The 27,645-nt window shown below is 39.9% G+C and overlaps 1 protein-coding gene across 5 annotated transcripts in view; it reads right to left on the reverse strand.

Moving 5' to 3' along the window:
* The window catches only part of CEP135 (centrosomal protein 135), a 110,326-nt gene that overhangs the window by 21,775 nt on the left and 60,906 nt on the right, over window positions 1-27,645 (reverse strand). For all 5 annotated transcript variants that reach the window (XM_048848229.2, XM_048848225.2, XM_048848227.2 and 2 more), the window contains 8 exons: window positions 26,974-27,051; window positions 26,682-26,833; window positions 20,523-20,638; window positions 20,292-20,446; window positions 19,800-19,855; window positions 9,617-9,785; window positions 7,266-7,376; window positions 1,008-1,193 (listed from right to left, as the gene is read on the reverse strand). In XM_048848229.2, coding sequence (XP_048704186.1) covers window positions 1,008-1,193; window positions 7,266-7,376; window positions 9,617-9,785; window positions 19,800-19,855; window positions 20,292-20,446; window positions 20,523-20,638; window positions 26,682-26,833; window positions 26,974-27,051 — 1,023 coding nt within the window. The remainder of the gene's footprint in view (window positions 1-1,007; window positions 1,194-7,265; window positions 7,377-9,616; window positions 9,786-19,799; window positions 19,856-20,291; window positions 20,447-20,522; window positions 20,639-26,681; window positions 26,834-26,973; window positions 27,052-27,645) is intronic.

The raw sequence follows: 27,645 nt of genomic DNA on the forward strand, positions 1-27,645 counted from the left end.
GACATTTCACCATCAACTAATCACAATTAACCATCAAGGATCTTTCAAATACTTCAAAAAATAGATACACATTGTAGTCTTACTGTTCTTAGTATTGTAGATTTAATAGAATAATCTTGTACATTTGTTTTCTAAAGAACTATGTTTTCTGCTTCCAAAATTGCTGTTCCTATTCAGCCATATCCTGTTGCTGTTTACATGCAAGTATACTTCAGTGCTCTATTTCATATGAAATAGAGGTTGTCCATGCTGCCTTACAACTGCTCAGCTACAAAATCAAACTCTGATTCAGAGGACAAAGGTATTGCCTCATTCAAAACCTCAATCTATTCACTAGATTCCACATCAACTCCAGTCCCTAACCACAACACAAAAACTTCTTCAACTTCTCTGATTTATGTAAAATAAATGGTAATTTCAGACAGGGTCCATTGAGTATGGTCAGAGATTTAAGTAACAATAGTATAGCATTACAGTGTGCTAATACTGGTTTGCATTTCTCTGCAGCATCTTGCACAAAGGGGGCATTGATCTTTGACTTTGGCTACTAGGTACTACTAAGATATCAACACCACCACTACTACTGCCTCTATGATTATCACATGGAGCCTTTCAGTCAAGGAACTCAATGCACTTTGAACAAATAATTAATCACGCCCTTGTGAAATACTGCAGGCAAATATCACACCTATTTTATGGACAGGTAACCTAAAAGGCTCTTACATACAGGCAAACAATCTTTTTTCCCCCTAACAACTGAAAATCTATCGCTGTGGCATCAACAGTGAGTTAAGCAGAATAAAAATGATACTACTCTAGCCAGAATTGCAGTTACCATTTCAAATATTCTGTGTCTGCCTTCAAAACATTCAAGGATAGAAGTTAATTTCCATGCAAGCATAGAGAATGTTCCTTATCTTTTATTTAAAAACAAACAAAAAGAGCAATTAAGTATAAACTGTTTTCCTTGATAGGATTCAATTTTACTGGGGAGTATTGGTTATTACCTCTTGAATTTCTTTTTCTAAAAGTTCCACTCTCTCTCTAAGATGTCTTCTATCGGTATCTACAGAGAGGAGTTCAAGACGTATTGAGCTGCTTTCTCCCTCAGCTTGATGGGCCTTGACTTCCCAGTCCTCAGCTTGGCTGTGGAGTGTTCGGAACTTCTCTAACAAATCTTGATTTTCTTGTTCCTAGTTGAAATAAAATTAATCACTCTATAATAAACTGTGTGTCACCACAACAAGTGCCTTGTACCTTCCAGTCATTTAACATTCTTTGTGTCTGGAAGTCGCTTCTGTTACACTACTTCAGAGGAAGGGAGTGGCCTTCGCCATATCCCTAACCCTGTAGGCGTTCATCTTTCTCTCTCCCTGGACAGAGTACATAGCTTTATTCCTTTTGCAAGTGCCAAGCAGCAAATGTATCCCAGATACAGCAGCCCAACTCAGTTTATATTAGAAGTGGGTTTTTTAAGCAATTAACAGAATAGACACTTGTTTGATGATACAAACCTGTCAAGGACACCACAAAAATACATTAACAGTATTTTTTACCTCATATTTTACCTCTTAAGGTAGGAATTTCTTGCCATTCTCAATATCAAAGCTATGTTGCTATTATCATTTCTACCAAAGCTGCAGTGTATCTGGCAAAGATATCCCTAAAAGACCATCAGCCCGGCCTATTAGCTCATTTTATTAGCTCTTCTAGCTTTAAAGTTTTCAGTCACTACAATAAATACTCAAGTTTGGATTACTTTATCCTTCTCTCAGTACTCTGTTCTTTTTTTTTTCTCATCTAAGGGTGCTATCAAAAAGGATCATATTTCTTTCCAATCACCAAGGTCTCTAACAACTTCTTCCTAGCTACATCTCTGGGTTTGTATCCATATTTTTTCTTTGACCTTTCAGCTACTTCAACCACATCCTGCTTATTAAAATTTTATCCTCCCTTGCTTTTCATGACTCTGTTCTCTCCTGATTCCACTCCTACCTCTCTAATCATTCCTTTGGCATTTCTTTCAGCAGATACTCTTCTCTTCTCTCAATGGAAGTTCTATAGAGCTCCATCTTTGGAGCTTCTTCCATTACACTTTCTTGATACTACTATTTTGTATTACAACAGTGCCTAAAGGTTCCAGTCAGGACTGAGGCCCCCTTGTGGTAGGCACAGAACAAGTATATATTTCACATAAAAAATCCCTACTTTTAACAAATATTCTTAAGGTTTCAAAGTCCAACATCCAAAAGTCAGGAAATGCTAGAATTAAGGTTGCCTGTGCAACCTTATTCAGCAGCCTTGTGTGTATGCATTTGACATAAAACAGCCTCTGACTATATAATCACATACAGTTTTTTTCTCCATAGGAAACCTGCCTCATTCAATCCACAAAATGGATGGTGCTTAGTGAGCAGCTATTCAACATTTTGTTTTATCCAGATTTGTCAATACACTCATGCCTTGTTTATTAGGCACTATTTAAAAACTATTATGAAGACAGGATTATTAATTTCTCCTCAGGCATTTCTATGGTACTTATTACTAGAGTATCTAAATACTTGGCAAAATTAATTTATTTTCACAACATACCTGTGAGATAATGGGTGGTATAATCCATTTTACAGATGGGGAGCTGAATAACAGAGATTAAGTTCAAAAGTGTCCAGTAATTTTGGGTGCCCAATTTGAGATGACTAGGACCTGATTTTTCAGAGAATTTAGTATTATATAGAACTTTGTGTTCAAAGCACAGCGCCTATTGGTTTCAGTTGCAGCTGTGAGTGCTCAGCATTTCTGCTTTTGAGTGCTTGACTAAGATGTGGTTTCTTTAATTTAGGGTGTTGTGACAGTCTGTACCCTATGTTCACCCTTTTACAAGACCATGTTAAATTTTGTACAAAGCATATTGTGTAAGGTATCATTTGAAAACTCATTATTTGCTGTATTGTCCTTGTAAAATGTGTGCGGCAGGATAGTGAGTTTGTGTGTGTGGTTTTTGGAGAGGGGGTGAGAGAACCTGGATTTGTGCAGGAAATGGCCCACCTTGATTATCATGCACATTGTGAAGGGAGTTGTCACTTTGGATGGGCTATTACCAGCAGGAGAGTGAGTTTGTGTGTGTGGGGGGGGTGGAGGGTGAGAAAACTTGGATTTGTGCTGGAAATGGCCCAACTTGATGATCACTTTAGATAAGCTATTACCAGCAGGACAGTGGGGTGGGAGGAGGTATTGTTTCATGATCTCTGTGTGTATATAATGTCTGCTGCAGTTTTCACGGTATGCATCCGATGAAGTGAGCTGTAGCTCATGAAAGCTCATGCTCAAATAAATTGGTTAATCTCTAAAGTGCCACAAGTACTCCTTTTCTTTTTGCGGCAACACTGTATGTAAAGATATGAGACTCCATTGTATAATATTATCAAGACATGTTCAAACATGTTCTGGTGGGCAGTCACAACAAAGTTCCCCAGAGAAAAAGGCTAGCCAATGCCCTGAGCTAGGTGTCAACGAGATCAAATTTTGACCACCACCTGAATAAGTGGCCAATCTTCAACAGGAGAGTGGATGTGGGCAAAAGATCTACATTTTGACAAAGAAGCAGCTTAAGGTTCCTGGCAACACCAAATTTCTGTCTTCTGACTATCAGCAAGAGATGATTCTTGTGCAAGAGAAAGGGTTATGAGGGGAGAGGACAGATGCCCCAAATCTTCTTTCCCTTTCTCTCTACCAACAGCATCAACAACACTTGAAGAAAAGATGCCGCACTGGATCGGGGGGGAGATCCTGACTGAAGGATTCAGACAGAAAAACTGTTGGAACTTGTATTTCCTTGTAATCAATTCTGACTTATATGCCTCATTACTCGTAGTGACTTAAAAATCTTTCTGTAGCTGATACATTTGTTTTATTGTTTTATCTAAACAAAAGTATTTGGATTCAAATGTTTGAGAGACTCCATTTGGGATAACAAGATTTGTACATAGCATTTTCTATTAATACATGACAGGCTTTGTATGAGCTTGTATTGTCCAGGAGGGCTCTGGGCAGTACAAGATGCACATTTCTGGGGGAAAGTACAGGAATAGATCTCACTTTTCCCTGTTTGTTGAAGTAAAGGACCATCGTCATATTTTCCAACATTATGAGGACATAGTAACACTGGATAAATGGGAGAAAGGCTTTGAAAGTGTCTTGGACTGCCTGTAATCCCAGAACACTGATGTGCATCCTGGCCTCTCAGGGTGTCCAAGTGCCCTGTGCTGTGTGGCAATCCATGTGGGTTCTCCATCCTAAGAGGGAAGCATCTATAAGATTGTCCTGTATGGTGAAGGGGAAAAGGAAACGAACACCCAAAAATATTTGGTGGCAATTTTCCCACCATAGTACAGATGATGTTAGTTTGTAGAAACTGTTACCATGGTGTTCACAGACTCTCTGCTTGTTGAGTACGCTTGAAGTCATGCTTGCAGGCAACAAAGGTGGAGTCTGGCGAATGGCACGATGTAAGTTCATGAAGTCATATGTTCCAGGTGAGACAGAGAAATTCTGATTGGTGTTCAAGGGTTGTTCATGACCTGATCTATGAAGTCGTTCCCTGCTTGGAATCTGTCCATCAGCAGATAAGCCCTTACCGTGACTGAATTTATGGATGCTCTGATGAAGTCTATAGTTTGTGCTGGAGTGAAAGCAGAACCAGGTTTATGCTGACCCGTAGGGAAGACAGGAACTGAAGCATTGAAGAAGTTGACTCATAGGCTTCTTGACTTATATGGGCAATGAGAAGCCAGTCATTGAGATTGGGAAAATGGTGAAACCACACCTGACATGGGCTGCTACTACCATAAAGACTTGGTAAAGACCCTGGAGTGGTTGCAAGGCCAAAAGGGAGCACTCTGTATTGAAAGCAATTAGGGCCTACTATGAATCTGAGAAAATGTCTCTGAGCGGGGTGAGCATACACATGAAAGTATGTGGCCTTCACATCAAAAGCTGTAAATTAAGTTCCTTTTCTAGGTATGGAATTATAGATGCTAGTGTGAACATGCAAAATTTCAGTTTGCGAATAGAGTGGTTGAGATGGCGGAAATCGAGAATGGGTCTCCAGCCACCGTTTTTTGTTATTGGTGTGTTCTTTTGGTTTTTTTTTTTTTTTTGAGTATTAGAAGGAATGATGAGTAAAACCGCTTTCCTTGGTGCTGAAGAGGTACCTGATCTATTGCTCCTTACTGTAGGAGGGATTCAACTTTCTGTTTGAGAATCTCCTCATGAGAATGGCCCATGAAATGGGCAAAGATAGGAGTTTTGGAGGGGATAGGTAAGTAAGTTTGATCGCATAACCAGAATGGATGATGTCTATTACCCACTTGTCTATTATTTCACTCCAGTTGTGGGAAAACAGTGCCATTAAGAAAGGTCAAAGAGTGGTCATGGAGTCCCCCAATAGTATGGGGTACAATTGGTTCCGAGACAGGTGCTGAGGTGGAGGTTGGTTCCATACAGATCCTAGTTTCTTGTCTAAGAAGGTATCTTTCAGAGAAGGAGACACAGGTTCTTCTGGTGGTTCAGTGTCTCCTGAGAAAGAAAAGACCAATTCTGTGTCTACTGGCAGTAAAGTTATGTTGGAAGTAAACAATGGTTGGAAGATGCAAAGGGAGACAGACTCCTTCCATAACTTGCATATACTGGTGGAGTCAGGACCTGATAGAAATGGTCCTGAGAATCAGAGAGAGCAAAAATGTCATCGGTATAGAGTAAGTCTCCACTCTCCCAGGAATGCGAGGGGTCCTGTTCACTCAAACTGATGGACCTGGAGCAGTTTGTACCATTGTTTGGTGAAGCAGTGCCGGTACCATTAGTGGCTGAGGTTCCTGATGGTTGCCTTTTGCTGGTACCATTGGTTCCCGGTGTTTAAGTTTAGTTGCTATTGGAGGTACTGTTGCCACTGTAGTGTGGTCTGGTACAGACAGAGCTCTGGATTTGTGAGCTTTCTTGTGACAACCCTGAGACTTAGGATATTCCAAGTCCTTTTGGGCTAAGCAAGAAGACTTACTTGACTTAGGGAGGCTCTATCTGACTTCTTTTAAATGGGCTCAGAGGAGGATTTGCTCTAGTGTTTAAGAGAATGCTCCTTGTCTTCCCAACAAGACCCTAACAAGTGATCTGTGGAAGTAGATTCCCTCACTCCTAAGTCAGGCCAATATACAGGAGACGGTCCCCTGACTGGAGCCTCATGGCCAACTGCAGCCTCATGGCTTTCTCCATAAGGTGCTTCTTAAGATGAAGTTCCCACCTCTTTGGGGGAAGAGCAGCAGATTCTGCACTTTGCCATGATGTGAGCGTCTCATAGGCTGTACAGGTAGTGTTGATAGTTTCTACTGACCAAGAAGGAGTGCAGGAAAGTAGTATAGATTTTGAAGCCCGGAGTTCTGGGCATAGTCCAGTACCGGTAATGAGATATGGGGAGGGAGAGTTCCCCAGGATGGGGAATATAACTAACTAATAAACTTAGCTAAATACTATAGAGTAAAACTCTAAACCATTTACAGACTGAAGAATAAAGAGGGAAAGAGAAAGTTCTGGACAGTGGAGGATCCAACCTAAGCCAAGCAGTGATGAGAAGGAATGGGAGAGGCAATTGGTCTGTTCCGTCCATTATCTCCTTGGCTGGAGGCATGAGGAGAGCAAGGGCACATGTGCAGACTAATGGACCCTGCTTTCAAAAATTCTCTGACTCCGGGCCATGGAGAGCACACATACCCACCGTGGAATACACAGAGACCACCACTCGAAGAACATCACTGTATTTTGATTCTAATAATTCCCGAAGCAGAATTTTTTTACTTTGCAAATTTGGAAATATTTTTTCATTGATTTGTGTGTACAGTGAAAATGACATTTAGAGATAAAAATCTAATCCTTCCAAGCCTGATTAAAAATGATCATTAGATCTTGCTTTGTTGCTCATAGCAAGGAAGTAATGCTAGAAATATATCACTATCTATGCTGTAAAACATCCAACCAACCAAACGTGAGGATGCTTCTCCTCACCATTGCTGACAATGTAACTATTATCAATGAAGTCTGCCAGACTGTCTTAAAGCCTGTAATCTAACAGGGTTTTCCATACATACATTACTAGTTTTAAAATAAAGTGAAACATCTACAAATCTTAATTTTATTGTAGGCTAATTAAAACATGTCATAATTGAAACAACATTTATTAAAAACACACAAATGCCAATTTACAGACTTTATTTCCTCACCTTCGAAGCCATTAAGCTTTCAAATCTAGAGACTTCAGTTATGTAATTATGAACTCTAGTCTTCATTTCTTCTTTTTCACGTACTGCTTCTTCTAGTTCAGTAGTGACTGTCTAAAGAGATTACATGAAAACTGAATAGTTTATTAAAATAAAATATACTAAAGTACGCATGCCTGTGAAGTGCCCTATATTTTTCTTTATTCTGCTCTGGAGTTGTTCATTCAGTAAATCTGATTTCCATACACCACCCTGTTAAATTCTACATTGATCAGGACATGGAGGTGAATAAACAACAGAGAATGGATTTTAATTGGCAGGCCACAACTTTATTTAACAAAACACTTGGGAAATGGTGTTATGCCCCCCTGTTTTCACATACCACTTATTTCACTGGATTCAACTTGGAAGAGTTTAAACAGGCAAGGGCGGAGGGGTAAGAGCCAACCAGCTAGCCCATTCTTACATCCCCAGCCAATCGAAAGGCAGTTTGCCCCTGGGGGAGAAGGAGGACAGCCCCCACCCTGTGAACATCCATTAAAGTTCTTTCAAGATCCCTCCCCTTTTGACTATAGGGGAGTGGCATTTTCCCTACTTTCTCAGTTGAGTAATCTGAAGCAGAGAGGGAGGAGTGACCTAAGCAACAGACTCTTATTGTTACTTTCACAAGGTCTCCGTTTACACAGTTTTCAAATTAATGCTCATGACTCAAAAATCAGAAGATTAACAAAGTGGCTGAAACTTAGACTGAACCACAACCAGAAAGAATTTTTTTGTGAAGCGTCTAAATTAGCATTTGTTATTGTGCTGGTTAATTCAAACTAACTAGGAATCAATTAACTGGAGTTACAACACAACCAAAAGCTTTAGTCAGATAATTTTAGTTCTATTAATATATCCTATGACCCAATGTTTTGCAAGTTAAAAAAAACAAAAACAAAAATTTGTTTAGAACTTTTTTTTATACTTCAGTAATCCATATCCAGATTTATTTTACAATTAAAAATAATGTTTTTCTTAATGGAGAATGAAGCATTCACAAGGTTTAAAAAAATTCTTAATGGTTTTGAAAAGAACTTTTTGAGCAAACTCAAACACTATGCCATAGAATCATAGAATATCAGGGTTGGAAGGAACCTCAGGAGATCATGTAGTCCAACCCCCTGCTCAAAGCAGGACCAATCCCCAATTTTTGCCCCAGATCCCTAAATGACCCCCTCAAGGATTGAACTCACAACCCTGGGTTTAGCAGGCCAATGCTCAAACCACTGAGCTAACCCTCGCCCCATCTTTCTTACTGATTTAATTATGACCATCATATTTATGCTTGATGCCTGATGCTTGAACCCCAGGATGCACAAAATTTGAAAGACATTGATGCACCAAAAGGTCAGTCAAACCTGATGAGTTCCTTAAACTGTCTCCATTTTACATGTAGACAGGTGGATTAACATTCTTCTTTAATTCACAAGACCACCTTCTGAAGTGTAATTATTACATGGCATGTCTTAAAAGCCAATGGTGCATTAAGAAAATAAGCATATTCTCAAAGTGTTAGAAGTTAATTCAGTGTGGGTCCTCTGATGGACACAATCAGTCCAACAAGATGGGTTTTCATCTACATTGCATTTGAAGAGGTACAAGTAACAAATAAAAACTTAAATTTCAGCCTAAAAATACATTTTCAAAGAGCTAGGATTGCCTGAGACAGAAAGAGTTTAGAATGGAAAGTCCATCTCTATTTTAACTATAATGTTTCACGTATGACAATGGTGTAATAAAATAATAATAATGTGCATGCTGAAAGCTCACTGCTATACATGTTGGCCTTTTTCTACACACATTGAAGGACACTGCCATGTGATAAGGGGTTTATTCCTATCAAAGGTGTGGGGAAAATTATGCATGTAAATGCCACACATGTCAATGGGAGAACAAACCTTTTGGTACTTGAGAGGAGAATATAAGAATTGAATGCATTTTGATTCCACAGGTGACCAAATAAATGAACAAGTTCTTAAATTTGCAGATATTTAAATTCAGCCTAAATATGTTCATTTCAACTCAACTGTTCTTAATATTCTAGTATTAACAAGAATGCAGAACAGCAAAATATTCAAAATGCATAATAGACTATAGCAGTTTTGGATTTAGTAATACATGCAGACAAAATACAAGTAATCTCTGATGCAGAGATGGTATTATCCCAATGCCCCCTCCCCTAAACACACACTACAAAAGTGAATGGGGGGCCGGGGGGGCAGGGCTTGAGCTGCTCAGGGCCCTAAGCAATTGCTTACGCCTAACACCAGCTCTGCTTTGGTGTACTTCATTATCAGGCACTACTTTCATACCTGGTTTTCTCTGGTCATTATCGCTAGATCATCTTGTAATCTTCTGTTTTCCTTCAGAGCCATTTCCTTCACTCTTCCTGTTTCTGCAAGCTCTACCTGAGATGCATCAAGCTGGCGACGGAGACTAGCTATCTCCCGATCTCTGTTACTCAGCGCCTCCTTTAGTTGGCTATCAAATGGGTGATTTTGAAAACCTTAAATAAAATTTCCCTTCTTGCATTATAGCATATACTGCTTCAAAATGTTAGATAAGCTCTGAATATACAAAAGCTTTAGGAGCAACTTACTAATTTATTTATTGTTCAGAAGGTAACTATCAACCAGTGATATTCAGACCTCAGTAGTTCAAGAGCCAAATTAGCAATCAACATTACACAAAAGAGCCATGGTAGTGTGAATTTATTGTTTCATTTACTACTTATATATAATATAAAATAATACATTATTCTCACAGCAAAATCACTGACCAAATATTCTACAATTGGTTTATAACATAGTAAAAGGTTTCAGAGTAGCAGCCATGTTAGTCTGTATCCGCAAAAAGAACAGCAGTACTTGTGGCACCTTAGAGACTAACAAATTTATTAGAGCATAAGCTTTCGTGAGCTACAGCTCACTTCATCGGATGCATAGAATGGATTCCATTCTAATAAATTTGTTAGTCTCTAACATAGTAAAAGCATCTTGACTGGTTAATAATTAACTCACACAGTGTTTTAATATCATGTGCTGCAAAGAGCCACAGGAGACACATTAAAGAGCCACCTGTGGCTCCCAAACCTCAGTCTGAGTATCACTGTTATAAACAAATTACCACTACATGGATCTTGTGCCCCCATGTGTGATGGATTAAAATTTGCATAGCTTAGAGTAAATTGTTGAACTGCCTACCAGCATAAAGTGCTTAACTGCTTGTTGTGGCTTGGGCAAGTCATCACTGAAGCATGTAGAACTGTTGACGATTGGGCGAAATGTAATTAAAACTGGTGGGTGTAACTGCCGTCCTTCATGTAAGATGGCTGTAAGTAGATCTGGACAGGAATTTTCTAACAGTTTTTCCACTGGAAAATACTGATTCATCTACCCAAAACTTCTCCTTTGAAAGGGGTGGTTTCAACAAAAAAAAACTTCTGTCAAGAAGGGTTCTCAGGACCAGGATGGAATTCCTGCTCAAAACCAGAGAAAGAGAGAGACTTCCGCATGGTCCTCACCTAGGCTGCTGGTGGCATAAGCTAAGAAGATGCAAGTCATTGAATTAGGCACGATGGGGACTTGAACCTAGGTTTCCCACATCCCACTTGAGTGTCCTAATAATTCTCCTGTGAGTCTCTCTCTCTCTCCTGTTGGAGTGGTTCAACTTTGTATAAATAATTAAATATTTATTGGGTTAGAAAAAGAAAGATTGACTATAGCCCAGTGATCCGGGCACTTATCTGGTATGTGGGAGACGCAGGTTAAAGTCCCTGGTCCAATGAATATTTATTTATTTATACAAAGTGGAATGGCTCAACAGAAGAGACAGACTCATCTGGAACAGCCAATAACCCGGTAGTTAGGGCACTCACCTGAGATATGGAAGACCTAAGTTCAAGTCCCTGCTCTGCCTGGTTCTCCCATGTCTCTACATCCCAGGTGAGTGACAAAATCACCAAACTATGGGGGACAAAGAGGGGAAATGGATTTCAATTTTTTTTTAAAGGTCAGTTTCATCCCACTATGGAATAGGAAATTTTTCAAAATTGCTGAACTTCTTAGGAAAATTGTTTCCTATTCAGCAATAGCACAAGAAACAGTTAAGTTCCTTTGTAAAACAATAACAGCTTCCATCCCAAACACAGGCATGGCACTGCCCAAAACAAAGGCATACTTAAGGGCATTCAGGAATTTAAATTAAGCGAGTGGAGGGGGCTAGGCTGGGTATTGTTTCTAATAGAGGTTATGTGCATGTATGCGAGAGAGAAGCGGAGAATTGCTCCAATCCCTCAGACAGAAACAAACACCTATAGGATCTCTATCAAGCATTCTTAAAACTACAGTACCCATCTGGTGAAGTTAAGAAACAGACTGACAGAGCCAGAAGGGTACCCAGAAGTCACCTACTACAAGACAGGCCCCACAAAGAAAATAACAGAACGCCACTAGCTGTCAACTTCAGCCCCCAACTAAAACCTCTCCAGTGCATCATCAAGGATCTACAACCTATCCTAAAGGATGATTCCCTTACTCTCACAGATCTTGGGAGACAGGCCAGTCCTCGCTTACAGACAGCCGCCCAACCTCAAGCAAATACACACCAGCAACTACACACCACACAACAAAAACACTAACTCAGGAACCAAACCCTGCAACAAACCCCGGTGCCAACTCTGTCCACATATCTATTCAAGGGACACCATCATAGGACCTAACCACATCAGCCACACTATCAGGGGCTTGTTCATCTGCACATCTACAAATGTGATATATGCCATCATGTGCCAGCAATGCCCCTCTGCGATGTACATTGGCCAAACCGGACAGTCTCTATGCAAAAGAATAAATGGACTCAAATCTGACTTCAGGAATTGTAACATTAAAAAACCAGTTGGAGAACACTTCAACCTCCCTGGTCACTCAATAACAGACTTAAAAGTGGCAATTCTTCAACAAAAAAACTTCAAAAACAGACTCCAAAGTGAAACTGCAGAACTGAAATTAATTTGCAAACTGGACACCATCAAATTAGGCCTGAATAAAGACTGGGAGTGGATGGGTCATTACAAAAACTAATTTTACCATAATAATTTCCTCCTACTGTTACTCACACCTTCTTGTCAACAGTTTGAAATGGGTTACCCTCATTAACACTACAAAAGTGATTTTTCCTGCCTTGGTATTCTACAGTTAATTGAATTGTCTCATTAGACTGACCCCCCACTTGATGGGCAACTCCCATCTTTACATGTACTATGTATATATATACACCTGCTACTGTATTTTCCAAATAAATTTGTTAGTCTCTAAGGTGCCACAAGGACTCCTCGTTGTTTTCAAAGAAACAGAGAAAAAGCAGGAAGCCAGACACAGCCTGAACAAGCACTGACAGCATAGCTGAAAAAAACCTAGAGAAAGCTTTTGGGCTGAGCGCTGGCTGAAAGGGGCCTGGAGCAGTGAGAAAAAAACCAATCTTTTCTAACTGCTGTTCTTCTCGATGCACTCCACATGTCCATTTCACTCTTGGTGTGAGTGTGTCTTGCACACCATTGTTGGAAAGGTTTCCCTCAGTGTTACCCGTTGGGGCAGCTCAAGTGCCCTCTATCACCGCACGCCACTATGTGCTGATATAAAAGGCCCAGCTGCCTCAGAGCTCTCTCAGAACCTTCTTGCCAAGTGGGTTGTGGAATTGATATGTGCAACACATCTCAAAGGAGAATAGTCACAAAAGGTCAGTAAACGTTTTTTATTTTGAGTGCATTCCATTCTTGGTGACTCACAAACTGTAATGTAGGAGGAAGGATCAGAGTTCATGTACACAGACTGGAGTGCAACTCATCCAAATTTAGCATTTTCTCTGGCGTACTGAATAATGGAATAACGGGATGCAAAGACGTGAACTGCCGCTCTACAAATGCCGTTCTACAAATGTCCTGGATAGGGACTTGCACAAGGAACACAGTTGAGGCTGCTTACGATTTTGTGGAATGTGCCAATAGTTTGGCAGCCAGGATTACCTGCCAGATCGTAACAAACATGAATGCATGAAGTTATCCAAAATGAAAGTCTCTGGAAAGAGACTGGGAGACTCTTCATTCTGTCTGGTATGACAACGAACAGTTGGGTTGACAAACAAAACTGTTTACTCCTGTCTATGTGGAATGCCAACGTTCTTCTAACATCTCAGGTGTGCAGATGATGTTTCTCTCTATTTTCATGAGATTTTGGGTAAAACATAGGTAAGTAAATTTTCTGATTAATATGAAAATTAGATATCACTTTAAGGACGTAAAAAACAGGATTGTATAAGGCAGTTTGGATGTCAGAGCATCCTGGAAACTGGAATCCCCTCCGCATCCCATCAAAACACCTGTTTAGCATCCCCTGGGGATGTCATGGAGAAAGCATTAATGCAGAAGCAGAAGGAGGGGGAGGTCTACGTATATAACCCCAATTCTTCTTTCTCTGCAGGTCCTGCCAAGGAGCAGCAGCAGAGTAATGGTGGGTCTGCTGTGGGAAGAAGTGCTTTCTGGGTGGGGCTGGAGCATAGAACCCCAGACACTTTAGAGTTGCCCTAAAGTCTTTCAAGCCCTGGAGCTTAGGGTCAGTTTTCCCCAAAAACAGCAAGGATCCTTCAAAGTCTGTTGGACCTCCTATGTAAGCCTTAAGGTTTGCAGCCATGAGCTCTTGCACGTACCCACTGCACAAGCCATGGATCTAGCCGCAAAGTCCACAGCATCCAACACAGCCTGCAGTGAAAATCTAGCTACAGATTTCCCCTCCTCAACTAACGAGAACTCTTGCCTAGTGTCCTCTGGCAGCATGTCTCTAACCTTTAAAATGGAGTCCCAAACATTAAAATCATATTGACCCAATAGCGCTTGCTGGTTGGCAATTCTGAGTTGCAATCTCTCAGTTAAATAAACTTTTCTACCAAATAAATCTTTCTTTTTTTTTTGGCATCATTTGATTTGGGGGTCGCCCTTTGTTGTCCTTGCCATTCCCTTTCACTCGTCGCAGATACCACCAGAGCCCAGAGGAATGAGAATATAAGTATTCAGACCCCTGGGAAGGCACATCGTACTTACATTCGGCCCTTCTTGAGGTAGGGGGAAGGGATAAAGGGATCTGCCAGAGAGCCTTAATAGGGTCCATAATTGCCTCGTTAATAGGTAAGGCCACTCTCGAAGGCCCTGCTCTGGCCAAAATATCAACCAGGCAGTGTGAGGATTCTTTAACCTCCTCCATATGGATCCCCAGGCTTAAGGCCACCCTCTTTAGCAACTCTTGGGGGGATCTTATAGTCATCTGGAGGAGGCCCTCTGAGAAGATTACAGGAAAGCAGGAAGAGGCGGACAGCCCAGGCTGAGGCTACTCTTCCTCCACTAGTTTTCCAGCAAGGTCCTCGTGAACCACCTCTTGCTGCTCAGTACCAGGCTCAGGAACAGGCAATAACTGGTGAGTAACTTGCCCCATGCCTCTCCGAGGACACAGAACACGAATGTCTCACGTATTACCTAGAAACTGGGGGAAACTGAACAGATTCCAATAAGGCCAGTGGACTGGAGGTGGGTAATGAATCTGAATACGAGCTTCCATTAAACACTTGAGAAGCTTGAGTGTGGGTCGCTCATGGGCATTGGCCTAGCGCAAGAGAAGCCAGGCTTGAAGCCGAGTGACCAAGGCATTTCTCAGTACCAAGTAACAGAAAAAAAAACCATCTGTGTTCTAAAAAGAACACTTATGTTATCTACACTATTAACTAAGCAATAACGCTTTAAATCTAGAAAACTAACTATGATTCATTTACAATGAACACACAGATCACTTGCTAAGACAAGACAAGCAATTCTAATGATCATCATGGGCGATAAGAAGGAACTAAAGGAGCTTGGGGGGCGGCTGGGCGCTTTATACCAGTGCACAGTGATGTGCAGCAGCAGACGGTGCTCAAGCTGCCCCGATAGGTACCACTAAGGGAAAAATTTTCAATGACTGAACAGGGAGTACACACACCAAAAATGGAATACACATGTGCAAATCACTGAAAGAAGCTAAAATAAACTGTCTCCTGTTTGAGTCCTTCTGGGTTCAGGGAAACAGGACTTTGTACATTCTTTGTAAATAAAAAGAATTGCATCAAATTTACCTGACTCCATCATCAATTCCTCCTCCTAATGATAACCACCTGCAGGACCCTGGACTTCAGCTAAGTGCTCAGGTCATAAGGGGCACCAGGGTTTTCAAATGACGAGTTGCTGCCTCTTTCCAGTTCTTTTTAAAAAATTACACACACGCAGACTGGAAATAAGGTGTAATTTTTTTAAGTGGTGAGAGTAATTAATGATTGGAACTATATATGGAATCATGGTGGATTCTCCATCACTAACAATATTTTAATCGAGGTTTGATGTTTTCCTAAAAAGATATACTCTAGGAAGTATTTTTGGGAAATTCTATGGCCTCTGTTATACAGGAGGTCAGACTAGATGACCATAATGGACTCTTCAGGCTTTGGTATCTATGAGAAAACACACACACAAATCTGAAGATCACAGTGATTGATAATCTGGTAAGCATATATACCCTACCGTCAAGGAACACGAATTACTCTTATTTATTTGTATTCTGATAGTGGCTACAATCAGTTAGCTACTGCCCACACAGAGGAAGACAATTCCTCTTCCAAACAACTCTCAATCTAAAAAGGCCACAATCAAAGAGTGAAGGACAGGGACAAAACCCACAATAGAAATATACATTATATATTTCTATTATAACCTATATATACACCTACATAAGCACATACATACATACATACACATACATATATATAGCTTTTCTCCACAGATGTTTCATATACCAATGCACCAAAACTCCAGTTAAGCTGACCTTCAAATAAAAAGTTTAACCTTTAAAAAAAAATGTCAGCAGTTAACTGAAGAAATGTCTGAAAGGTGACAACTAAAAAAGGATCAGCTGAAGCCTATATCAGAAAAAGAAACAAAGAAGGTAGTTTACTTGTCTTTGGAACTCATCTGTAGGGACCCCTTGATGCCAACTGGCAGAGTGCATAGGGGGCTCATAGGGTTTTACAGTGATTCCCTGGGTCAGATGTATGCACAATAATTCACCGAAGGGAGGCATGTAAGATTTCTAGCAAGAGCCAGTAGCCCACTGGTTGACATAATCATCGTGAAATGTGTGTGCGGATAATATTTGAGTTATGTATCTATACAGAAAATTATGGTCTTAAGGTCTTGGCGTTAAGGGAGATCACCAGGAAGTGACATACCTTGGAAAAGTTCCTTTCAGGCAGGAGATAGCAGACACCTATCGCCCTGTCTGGTCATTTGCGTATTTTATACCTCAGAGTTATGCCTATTTGTGTACTGAGCCACAGGCTAAATCTACAAGACAGGAAGTCTACAAGATGACACAAACAGCAAGGGGTGTCCCGTTTATGAATAAAACAACAGATGGGACTGGTATATCTTCAGGGTGTGGGGAAAGGGCAAAGAAACACACTGAAATCCTTCACCAAGCAGGTAAGCTGACAGTGCATCTGTCTGATGAAAGAAGAGTCATAGCCTAACCTGTCTGTAAAGCGTTGTAGAGTTTGGCTCACCCAAAATCCTTGCAAGACATAAAAGTATCTAGTGAATTAAGTTTAGGATCTAGAATGCATGTTATGATTCTATTTTATATGTAAACAATTGTTTCCAATACTACTACTTGCTATTACTTGAATCTCTATGCTCTGTTAATTAAACTTATACTTGATTTCATTATAAACATACATAAATTCTGTGCGTTAAGCCAAGTGGTGATCTGAGGTAGAACTGGTAACCTGGGGACTACTCTTTCTTTGGAAGCAGCAAATCTGTGAATACTGCAAGTGTCCCATGGATCGGGGTGAGACACTCCAGGATGACACTCAGAGGACTCAAGGATAGGGTATGTCAATCGCTAACCTAGAGGGTGACAGTGGGGCCAGCAAGGCCTAGAGGGGAATGTTTGTGTTGCAAATGGCTGGAGGAGCTGGGGAGCTAACTCATGACAGGCACAAACAAAGCTTCCTCACACTAAAGACAGATGGTTGAGAGGTGCCTCACAACCCTGGGAGCCCCCAGGAATTGTCAGACATATATGCCCTGCTGATTGGGGGAGAGTTGCATGGTTTAAAACAGATCTGTAAAACACTAAGGCACTAGATTCAAAATGGTAATCTCTATGCTATTATATTTTGGAGAAAAACATTTTCTATCTGCATTATTACCAGTTTTATAACATATAAGAGCTATTTTGACATTATTTGAGAAGAACAGACTCAGCAAGAGATTTCCTTAAATATGAGAAGATAACAAAGAAGTGAAGAAAAACACAAGGCAATAAATTCTATTAAAGGTTTCTGACAAACAAAGATTGGCAGCCTTTTAATATTTATTTGGACTTTCATTTTCCAGAGGAGGTTATGAATTGTTAGTGAATTGTTAGTGAATTAGACATAATGATGTAATTACAATAGTTCAATATGATTTACATTGTTCCATATTGTTTTATAGTTTTCAATACTTTATCACAATTGCTTGTGGATTTTGTGGACATTAGTTTAAATATGTAAAACTTTACGGACAACAGAAATAAAGAACGAATTTTGAAAATAATAAATTAAATAGCTCAGTAATTTGATTTGTATGAAATGGGGAACATATAGAGGTATTTGCATACATTAGTAATGATTGTTTATTTAAAAGCACTCTAAAGCTTAGGCATCCAGTAAGGTGCCTCAATTATTTTGCAAGTGTTCCATGTATGCTTAAATAGATGGTCATATCCTCAGGTCTCCCTACTAACTATCTGCTTCCATCTAAGCACACTGTACTCTGCATTCTATCAACTAGATGTGCAGTTGTTATGCTCTAATGCTGCAGTTTTACCTTAAAAAGTGACTTTGTAAAAATGGCCTGATGGCTATCTTGAGTAGTTTTAGATAAAGAGAACGTTTCTAACTGATAGCCCCACAAACCCACCCAGTAGGAGTTCAAACCCAATATAATGAAGATAAAAGTCAAAACAAAACTGAGTTAAGTTATGCTCTCTTTATGGAGTACAGGTTTGTGAAGGTTCAAGTAGAACACAGGAGTTTGTTCAGTGCAATAGATCAACCATACGACTAAACATGAGAAGTTTTATTTATGAAGTAGTAAATACAGTGAATGGGGAATAACAGTTTAAGTTGGATCATTCCTCTCCTATGTATCTTCCGTGGCCTAATGGCTGGCAGACTGATCACTCAAGTGCTAATAAGGCCAACATTATCAGTAAACAACAACAACATTTGATATTTCTATCAGATATGGGCCTGAACTGACCCACAGATCAAAATATACTTGATCTATGGGGAAGTTCAGATCTGGTACCAAACTTTGGTACCTCTATAAAGGAACAAATCAAAACCTAGATCCAAACATCCCTGTGATTTGGGAAAATCTGGCTCTGGATCCAAGATTTATGGTTCAGGACCATCACTAATTTCTACAGTAACTTCCATCCAAAAGGATCCCAAATCACTTTACAAACTGTAGATACAAAAATCATTCATCCAACATTGAAATGCAGTCACTACTGGGATAGAACAGATCAACTGTTTAACAGCACACAACACTACATAGCAATTCTATACCAGTAGTAAGGAGGGATATTCAATTTAACTAAAACTGTACAAGTAATTTAGGAAGGCAGAATTACTTACGTCACCAATAATGGAGAGTCTGCAAGCCAAATTATGCCCCCTCGTGATATCTGAACAACACTTACAACTAAGGGGGAATATAGAACAGCACAACCCCATGTTTACAAAGTCACTGTAACTTAGGGCTTGTCTACACTACCACACAGGGTTGATCTAAGATACGCAACTTCAGCTACGTGAAGAGCGTAGTTGAAGTCAACGTACTTAGATCTACTAACCACAGTGTCTTCACTGTGGTAAGTCGACCCCTGACGCTCTCCCGTTGACTCTGCTTGCGCTTCTCATTCTGGTGGAGTACCGGAATCGACGGGAGCGCTCAGCGGTAGATTTATCGCGTCTATACTAGAAGCGATAAATCGACCCCCGCTGGATCGATCGCTGTCTGCCGATCCAGCGGGTAGTGTAGACAAGCCCTTAGAAGTGCAAGTTAAGTGCTACTTATAGAAAAATTAAATGCACAGAAGTTTAATTACCCAGATAAACAATTGCTATTGCCACTTTTAATCCTCACCATCCACTAGCACCACATCTACAGTATTTGAGGGGAAGTGTCTTCTGCAACGAGATATATTTTTTCCACAATGTAAATCATACTGCCCTGTTTGATAACATATATAATTAAGTATATGTCACCAAAAATACAATAAGAGCCTGGCTGCTAGTGCTTTTATTCTGAAGATGGCATCGATCTTAGGAAAATAAAACCAACAGAAAATCATCTCAGTGATTACTTACTTTACGGAAGACTCCAGTTCTGACAGAGTTAGTCTGAAATTAGCAATTGTTTTTTCCTATGAAATAAATATGAAATTTATATTACATATTATGCTGCAAAATACCCAGAATAATTCAAACTGGGCATAATTTACTTTAAAGTAGCATTTATAAAAGCTTTAATTTACTATTCAGCAATAGGTAACTGGGTTTTTTAAATGTTCAAATTTCCAAACTTCTTACAATAAAAATGAAACTTAGGACTAATTTGAAGTTTGTAGAAGAAGGATATCTAGCAGTTAAGATAAATGACTGGGAGTCAGTAGATGCAGGTTCTATCACTGGTAGTGCAAGAGCTTAGGTGCCACTTAAATCTTTAAACACAGGGCCTAAGCAATACAAAGGCCTTTTGCATCACAACAAAATCTTGCCCTAATTTTTGTGTACCGCTGTGAGATCCTCAGATGGAAGTTACTAATCAAGTGCAATACACTAAGTAGTTAGTGTACATACCTTGTTAGCTAAGTTGTCATCTAAACATGCAATTCTTTCTGTCTTTTCATCTACAGTTTCCTGAAGACTGTCCTTTTCCTTATCCAGGACACTAATGGTACTTCTGAGCACATTCACGGTCTCATCCTGTGAAGAGCTCTTATGGTTTAACCTATCTGTAAGAGAAGAAATGGGTGTTTTTGTTGGTTTAAATATAGAAAATCAATGCAAAAAAGAAAATGAAGTGATTACCTATTTTCTCCTCTAGCTTTGCAATTTCCTCTTGAGCTGATTGAAGTTCATCCTTTTTAAGAGAGGATTGGTGCTGAAGATCTTCAAGGGACCGCTGTAGTTGTTCATTTAATAGCCTGAGAAATCAACAGTCAGTGGAAAACACAAGACTTTAATCTTTCAGATACATTCTTTGATCAAACTATCAAAGAATTAGAGAAACTGAAAGGATTATCTAAGAGCATCGCTTTGTGGGATTGTTTTGATCAGCCAAAGTTATTTTCATCATCTTAATAAACCAGAACAAATGCAAATAATAAAACCAAAATGCCAGTTTTGCAAGAGGAAAAAAATAAGTGGCCTGATTTTGAAATCAGTGCAGCAACTAGAAATCCCACTGACGTCAACAGGAGCTTTTCTTTATTAAAAAAAAAAAATAAGTCTATAGTATTTGTTTCGTAGAAAGACATTGCTGTAAGCCAACATTGAGCAGAACAAAATCTTGATTGATGCAGTAATAACTGACACATTTAAATTTGTACGATAGGCTGAAAGATTTACAATATCTGTATTGATCTTACCCTCTCCATAAAAAGCAGTTATACCATTTTCAGTTATAATTATGCGGAATTTATTAAACAAGAATTTTTCACCTCATTGAGGACTTCTCTCACTGTTTTATCTACAAGCACATTTTACTTTCTGAAGATTTTCAAGAAAATTATCTACCAGTACAGGCATTCTCAAAACTTTACCAGTTTAACAGTGACCTGTATACACATCCCTCTCTGTTTGTACCAAGCAACTCTATGCAACTACAGCAGTTGCTTAGATAGAATACTTGGGGAAGTATTTAGTGATTTTTAACCATTCTGCTTGTGGCACAATCCTGGAGGGTGGCTCCTGTGTCAAGCAGGAGATATCCTCTTCATTTTCATCTGTTTTTAATGGCATCCAGTCTCCTCTTTGCAATGAGGAGCCACAGATATCTGGAGGAGAAACTGAAAACAAGGCGGTGGGGTCAGCTGTCTGAACCACCACTAAATGCGCTAGGGACCAGTTTCCAAATGGTCATGTTAGTAATACGTCACAGAAGCACGGTACTGACTTTATAGTTAAAAGCTAGATCGAGTGTTCTATTGTAAGTCTTATTTTCATACACTCCTCTGACCTTTTGATCTGAGTGAGCAATTTGTTTAAAATTTCTCTGCGTAATTCTACATGGAATTTTTTTCCCCAGATAATTTCATTTAAAAAAAAGATTACATATTTGTTCAGCAACTGTTGTTCTTCAAGATGTGTTGCATTCCACTTCAGGTGCCTGCATGCCCAGGAACTGGAGCCAGAAAACTTTTTCCCATAGCAGTACTGGTTAAGGCAGCACATGCACCCTCCACATGCTCATGCTGTTAGCCCAGTGTATAAAGGAGTGGAGATGCCTTGATCCCCACTCAGTTCCTCCACACCAGAAGCCAGTGCTTGCTGTGACTCCAGTGTAGGGGGAAGGTGGGTGGAGTATGGAATGGACAAATGCAACACATCTTGAAGAACACAGCAAACAGGTATGTAACCATTTTTTCTTTGAGTGCTTGCACATTTCCATTCTACTTTAGGTGACACACAAACAGTCCCAGATGGAGCAGGGAATCAGAGTTTACCTCAACAAAGACTGCAGCACCACTCTCCCAAATATAGCATCATCCCTCAAGGCCTGGGAGAAAGCATAATGAGCAGTGAGCATACGAACAGATGACAGGTGGCAGCCCTGCAAACACCACTCATGGAAACATAACTCAGGAAAGCAGCTGAATGTGCCTGAGCTTAGAGAGCGCACTAAAGCTCTTTGAGGTAATTAAATGTTGGCAATCTCAGAGCACAGACAACAGGAGGCGATCTAGGAAAAGATATTCTGAAATAATGGTTTTTCTTTTCATCCTATCAGCAAAGGATATGAATAACTGAAGAGATGTCCTAAACTCTTTAGTCCCATCCAGGTAGAAAGCCAAAGCCCTGCGAATGTCCAAAGTATAGAGATTTTTCTTATTTTTGTGTGAGCTTTCAGAAAAAATAGTTGGCAAGTATTATAGTCTGATTCAAATAAACATCTGAAACCACTTTAGTGAGAAATTTGGGATGTGGATACAAACCAACTTTGTCCTAGTAAGATACCGTATAACGAGGGTCAGCCTGAAGTTCTGCAACTCTTCCGGTTGAAGTAATAGCTACCAGGAATGCCACCTTCATCCAGAGATGAGACAATGAGCATGTAGCTATAGGTTTGAAAGAGGGTTCCATTAAAACAGAGAGAACCAAATTTAGATCCCAGGGTGGAGCTGGGTCCCTAACAGGTGGGAAAAGCCTGTTCAAACCCTTCAAAAACCTAATAGTCACAGGGCTGGAGAACAGATCTCCCATCTGTAGAAGAGTGAAATGCAGAGATAACAGTCAGACAAACCCTGAGGGAACTGACTGAGACACTTTTTTCCTGTAAGTGAAGAAGGTAATCCAGAATACACTGAATAGGAGCCAGTGATGGAGAGGTATCTTTCTGCTGGGAACACACAAAAAACCTCTTTTATTCCATGAGATAAGTGTATCAGGTGGAAGGCTTTCTGCTGTTCAGACAAATGCTCTCCACTGCAGCAGAACAGATAAAATACACCTCATTGCTTGGGTGCTCCATTATTGACTCCACAGGAGGCTAAGAGAGTTGGGATACAGAGCCTGGCCCTGTAAAATTATGTCCAAAATCCGGGGAATGGTAATGGGATCTCAAATGGACAGCTTCAACGTGTCCGAGAACCAGTGCTGAAAAAGCCAGGCTACCGTGATCAAAATTAGAACAGCATGATCTTGTCTGAGTTGGCCCAGGACTCTCAGCAGCATAGGGATTGGGGCAAGCATAAATAAGTTTTCCCTTCTAGGAGACCACAAAGGTGTCCAAAATGGACCCTGGGCTGAGACTTGTCCTTGAATAAAACTAGTGACACTTCCTGTTCAGTCAAGTGTTGAACAGGTCCTTTCTGGTATACCAAAAAAATTGACTTTGCTAAATTGGGTCTGAGGGACCATTCATGATCTCCGCTGAATGACCTGCTGAGATGGTCTGCTGGAAAGTTCTGAGATCCAGGAAGATGAGATGCTTTGAGGGTAATCTTTTTCTCGATGCAAAGGGACAGAGCTTCAGTATTTCTTGCCAAAGGGATTTCCCTGTTTGTTGAGGTAAACCATTGCAACAATGTTGTATGTGAGCACTTGTATAGAACAGCCTGCAATATGGGCAGGAACACTTGACAGGCCAGACAAATAACTCAGAGCTACCTGACGTTGATCTGTAGAAAGAGGTCCTGATCAGTCTACAGACCTTGTGTCTGAAAGCTCCCTAGATGTGCTCCCCAACTGAGGAACGAAGCATCTGTGACTAAGGTCACACAAGGCAGAATTGGAGCAAATGGAACTCCACTACATACACTGGCAGGGTCCATTCACCAGTCCAGGCAAGACAGAATAGTTGCAGGAACAGTTGAGTCTGCATTTTGAGTAGATGATGAGAGACACACTTCAACAACTTCTGCAGGACTCTGAGGTGAATTGTGCATGTATTATACGCAAGCTGCCATGTGACCTAGAAGTTTCAGGCAGTTCCCTTCTATTGTACAAAGATATAACTTTAATTCTTTGCAAATGTTGAATATTGCTTGAAATTTGGCCTGAGGCAAATAAGCTCTTCCTGATGTCAAGTCAAGAAGAACTCTTATAAATTAAATTCTCTGTATACGGAGAAGAACTGATTTGTCTTTGTTGATCATCAGGCCAAACAAACAAAATAGGGATCAGATCTTCTCGATGGCTTCCTTCACTTGCTGTCTGGAATGACCTAAGACCAACCAATCATCCAGATATGGACAGACCTGGATTTTTGTCTTCCTGTGATGTGCCGCCCCTACCGACTGCACTTTGTGAAGACTCAGGGGGCTGATAATAGACCAAAAGAACGGAGCATAAACTGATAATGCACACTTGCTACTACAAACCTTAAGGACATTTGGTGACTGTGATGAATGACCATGTGGAAATAGGCACCCTTTAACCCAGGGGCAGTGAACCAATAGTTGAGTTTGGGAATGGATAACAAAAGATAGGGTAAACATATGAAACTTTATCTTTCTTATGTACTTTTTGAGATTTGGCAGTCTAAAATAAGTCTGAGGCCTCGCTTTGACTTGGGGATGAGAAAATGAGAGCTTTATAAATAGGTTGAGAACATTTTACATCATTAATATTTTCATCATTTAAGAAAAGATTTAAGAAAACAAAGATGTTTTTGTAACTTGCAATTTTTCTGCACACATAATAAAGTAGAAAGTTTAACATACTGAGAAAAAAAAAGCCTAATTCAGCACAAGGTGTGGGATGCAAAAGTAATATTTAAATAAACATAAGCTATAACAGGCCCCAAAGAGTCTATTCCTGAGCTTCAGCTGTCTGTCTCTCCGACTCCCATTCCATCTTCTGGATCCTCCTCCAAATATCCCAACTGCCCTGCCTTCCACATAACATCTTCATTCCCTCCCACATGCCCCAACTACTCCCACAAAGACCATTGCCCAACACACCACATTTTCCTCTTCCACAAAATATCCCCCTTTGCAACATTTAACCTACCCCAGGCCCCTCCTCCCAAGAAAATATCCCAGTTCCACAATTCTACTCAAAACAAGCTCCAGCTCCCCAGTAGTCTCCTTCTGTGCCCGCTGATATACTCCTATTCCCCTCATGGTCCCACATTAACACTTTGTCTACCCCCCACAACCTCTAAGCCCTCCTGTTATTCCAACACAACCTCCAGACACTCAAAGGGAGCTCCCATCCCAGACAAGCCTAAATAGCTCACCATGCTCCTGCTAGCCTCAATAGGCTTAAGGATAGCATGAGGGGACATGAGAAGACTCTGCTCCTGAGCTCCAGATGGCCACAGCTCTAGTATCAGAGGGGTAGCTGTGTTATTCTGTATCCACAAAAACAACAAGGAGTCCGGTGGCACCTTAAAGACTAACAGATTTATTTGGGCATAAGTTTTCGTGGGTAAAAACCCCCACTTCTTACAGGTCTAGTGCTGCTCTCCCAATGCTCAACAACATCCCAGCTGCCTCAGCTTGTCTGGGCTCTGCTCCAATGGTAGCAACATTGAAAGCACTACTGCAAACAGGGCCCGAGGCAGTTATCAGAGTATTGACTTATCTTATACTCCAGCTAAATCAGTAGTACCTATAGTGGGAGTATGAGTGTAGTCAAAACAATGACATGAGGGAAATTTTAGAACAATAAGCCTAGTCATTTGTCAATATAGACTGGCTCTCTGTGAGATTAGTAAGTAAGGCCAAATTTGTCAAAACTGCATACATAAAATTAGATTTCAGTGAAATCTAAAGAGTTACACCAGTCTGAAAGTGGCATAATCCAGGCCCAATGTTCCAGTCTGTGAGGGCTTTCATCTCCACCCTAAGGAAATGCATGTGCAGCATCTGTTAGAAACTTCATTTTCCTCCATGATCATACCTAGGGAACACAGTTGTTGGGAAAAAATGAAATAATTCTGAGGGCAGGAAAATTTTAAGAGATCAACCCTGACTACTGCCTTGTTTATAGACTTGAGATTGGAACTCCAAAGTACAGGCGGAGTAACACACGTAGATGGGGGAAATTACCCCATTATAGAAATTTTAAAACTTTTTTTTTAAACTTAACAAATGCGTTTAATAGCATTTCTTCTCAAATTGCACCTAGCAACCTTCACTATAACTTAGTGAACTTTTCAGTTTTGGTATTTTCGTTACTCCAACTTAGTATAACAAGTGATTGACTCTGTACAAAGATTTTCACAGCTTCAGGAGTTTGTGTCTTTTCATGTTGGCAATAAGATTATCTTTCATTTGCAATTGGCACTTTAAAAATATTATTATATTTGCTCACTATACAACTACACTGGAAGCCCAAGAGAATCTAGAGCACCTTTTCCTACTAGTGTTTTCTTGTCAGTGCAAGACAAACAATACCAGGATATTTGAAAAATATTTTATGAAAGTGTTACCGTGAGTTATCTATCTCTGTCATGTTAATCTATGACAAAATTGTATGTTAACTGCTATAACTGGACACAAAATTTTAAGCTAAACTTACTGAAGTGAGCATAACTCAGCTTTAAATTGTGAAGAGTTATCAGATGTCTGGGCAAGTTTATAAGACTTTGATTTTAATTCATCTTCCAGAGAGTTTATTCTTTCTTTCAGTACAGAGATTGTACTCTTCAGTTCAAACTGCTGTGTTTCAAACTGTAATTAAAAAAAAAAACAAAGAAGTTGTGGAATTACAGTGGAATGATTTTACTTAAAAGAAAATATAAGGGTTTTAAAAAGCCACTTGGGTGAGAAAGAACTTCTGTTAGAAGTTTACTCACTAACATGTTACTTACCCCACAAATCGTGTTTTCCAGTTCTGTGATGTTATGCTCCATCTTTGATTTCTCAAAGGCAGTTGCCTCCTGCTGGACCTGACATGGAAAGAAATACAGAATTACTTGTAACAGTAAGTAATTTTTTAGACTGGAGTATGACTTAAGATGGCGATGCTCTTTGCATAATATAAAGTTCTAAAAGAAAAAAAGCCTTATCTTCATATGTACATGATTGGAGCAAAGCACACAATGAACTCCAGAGCTTCAAGACCTGAACAAACAATAACGTAGGTACAATACAATGTTTCTCATGATTTTGTGAGATGTCTTTAAATCTCTGTATGATTCAACCATTGGAAGAATTTAACAGAAAAAGTAAATTTCCTTTTCCCTTATGAAATAATCTCTGGTGGGTTGCTATAGAGAGATTACAAAACCAAAGCAATGCCAGATATGGTAAGGTAAGACATCAGAATTATAAGCTATTTTCTAAAAGGCATTGTCAAGGTTTAAAGTAATTTTTAAAATCTGTTTTCACTTGTTACAAACACAACCTTGGAAGCTTGAAGCTTAAGGTCTGCTTACAAATCAAACTGATCTTTCCCCGGTTCAGCATTGCACCATTATTTGCTGTTAAAGCACCTTTATCTACCTTCTGATTTCTATATATGAGTATTGTGATTTCATTAG

This window comes from Caretta caretta, chromosome 4, assembly GCF_965140235.1.
Source record: "Caretta caretta isolate rCarCar2 chromosome 4, rCarCar1.hap1, whole genome shotgun sequence".
Taxonomy (NCBI): Eukaryota; Metazoa; Chordata; order Testudines; family Cheloniidae; genus Caretta; species Caretta caretta.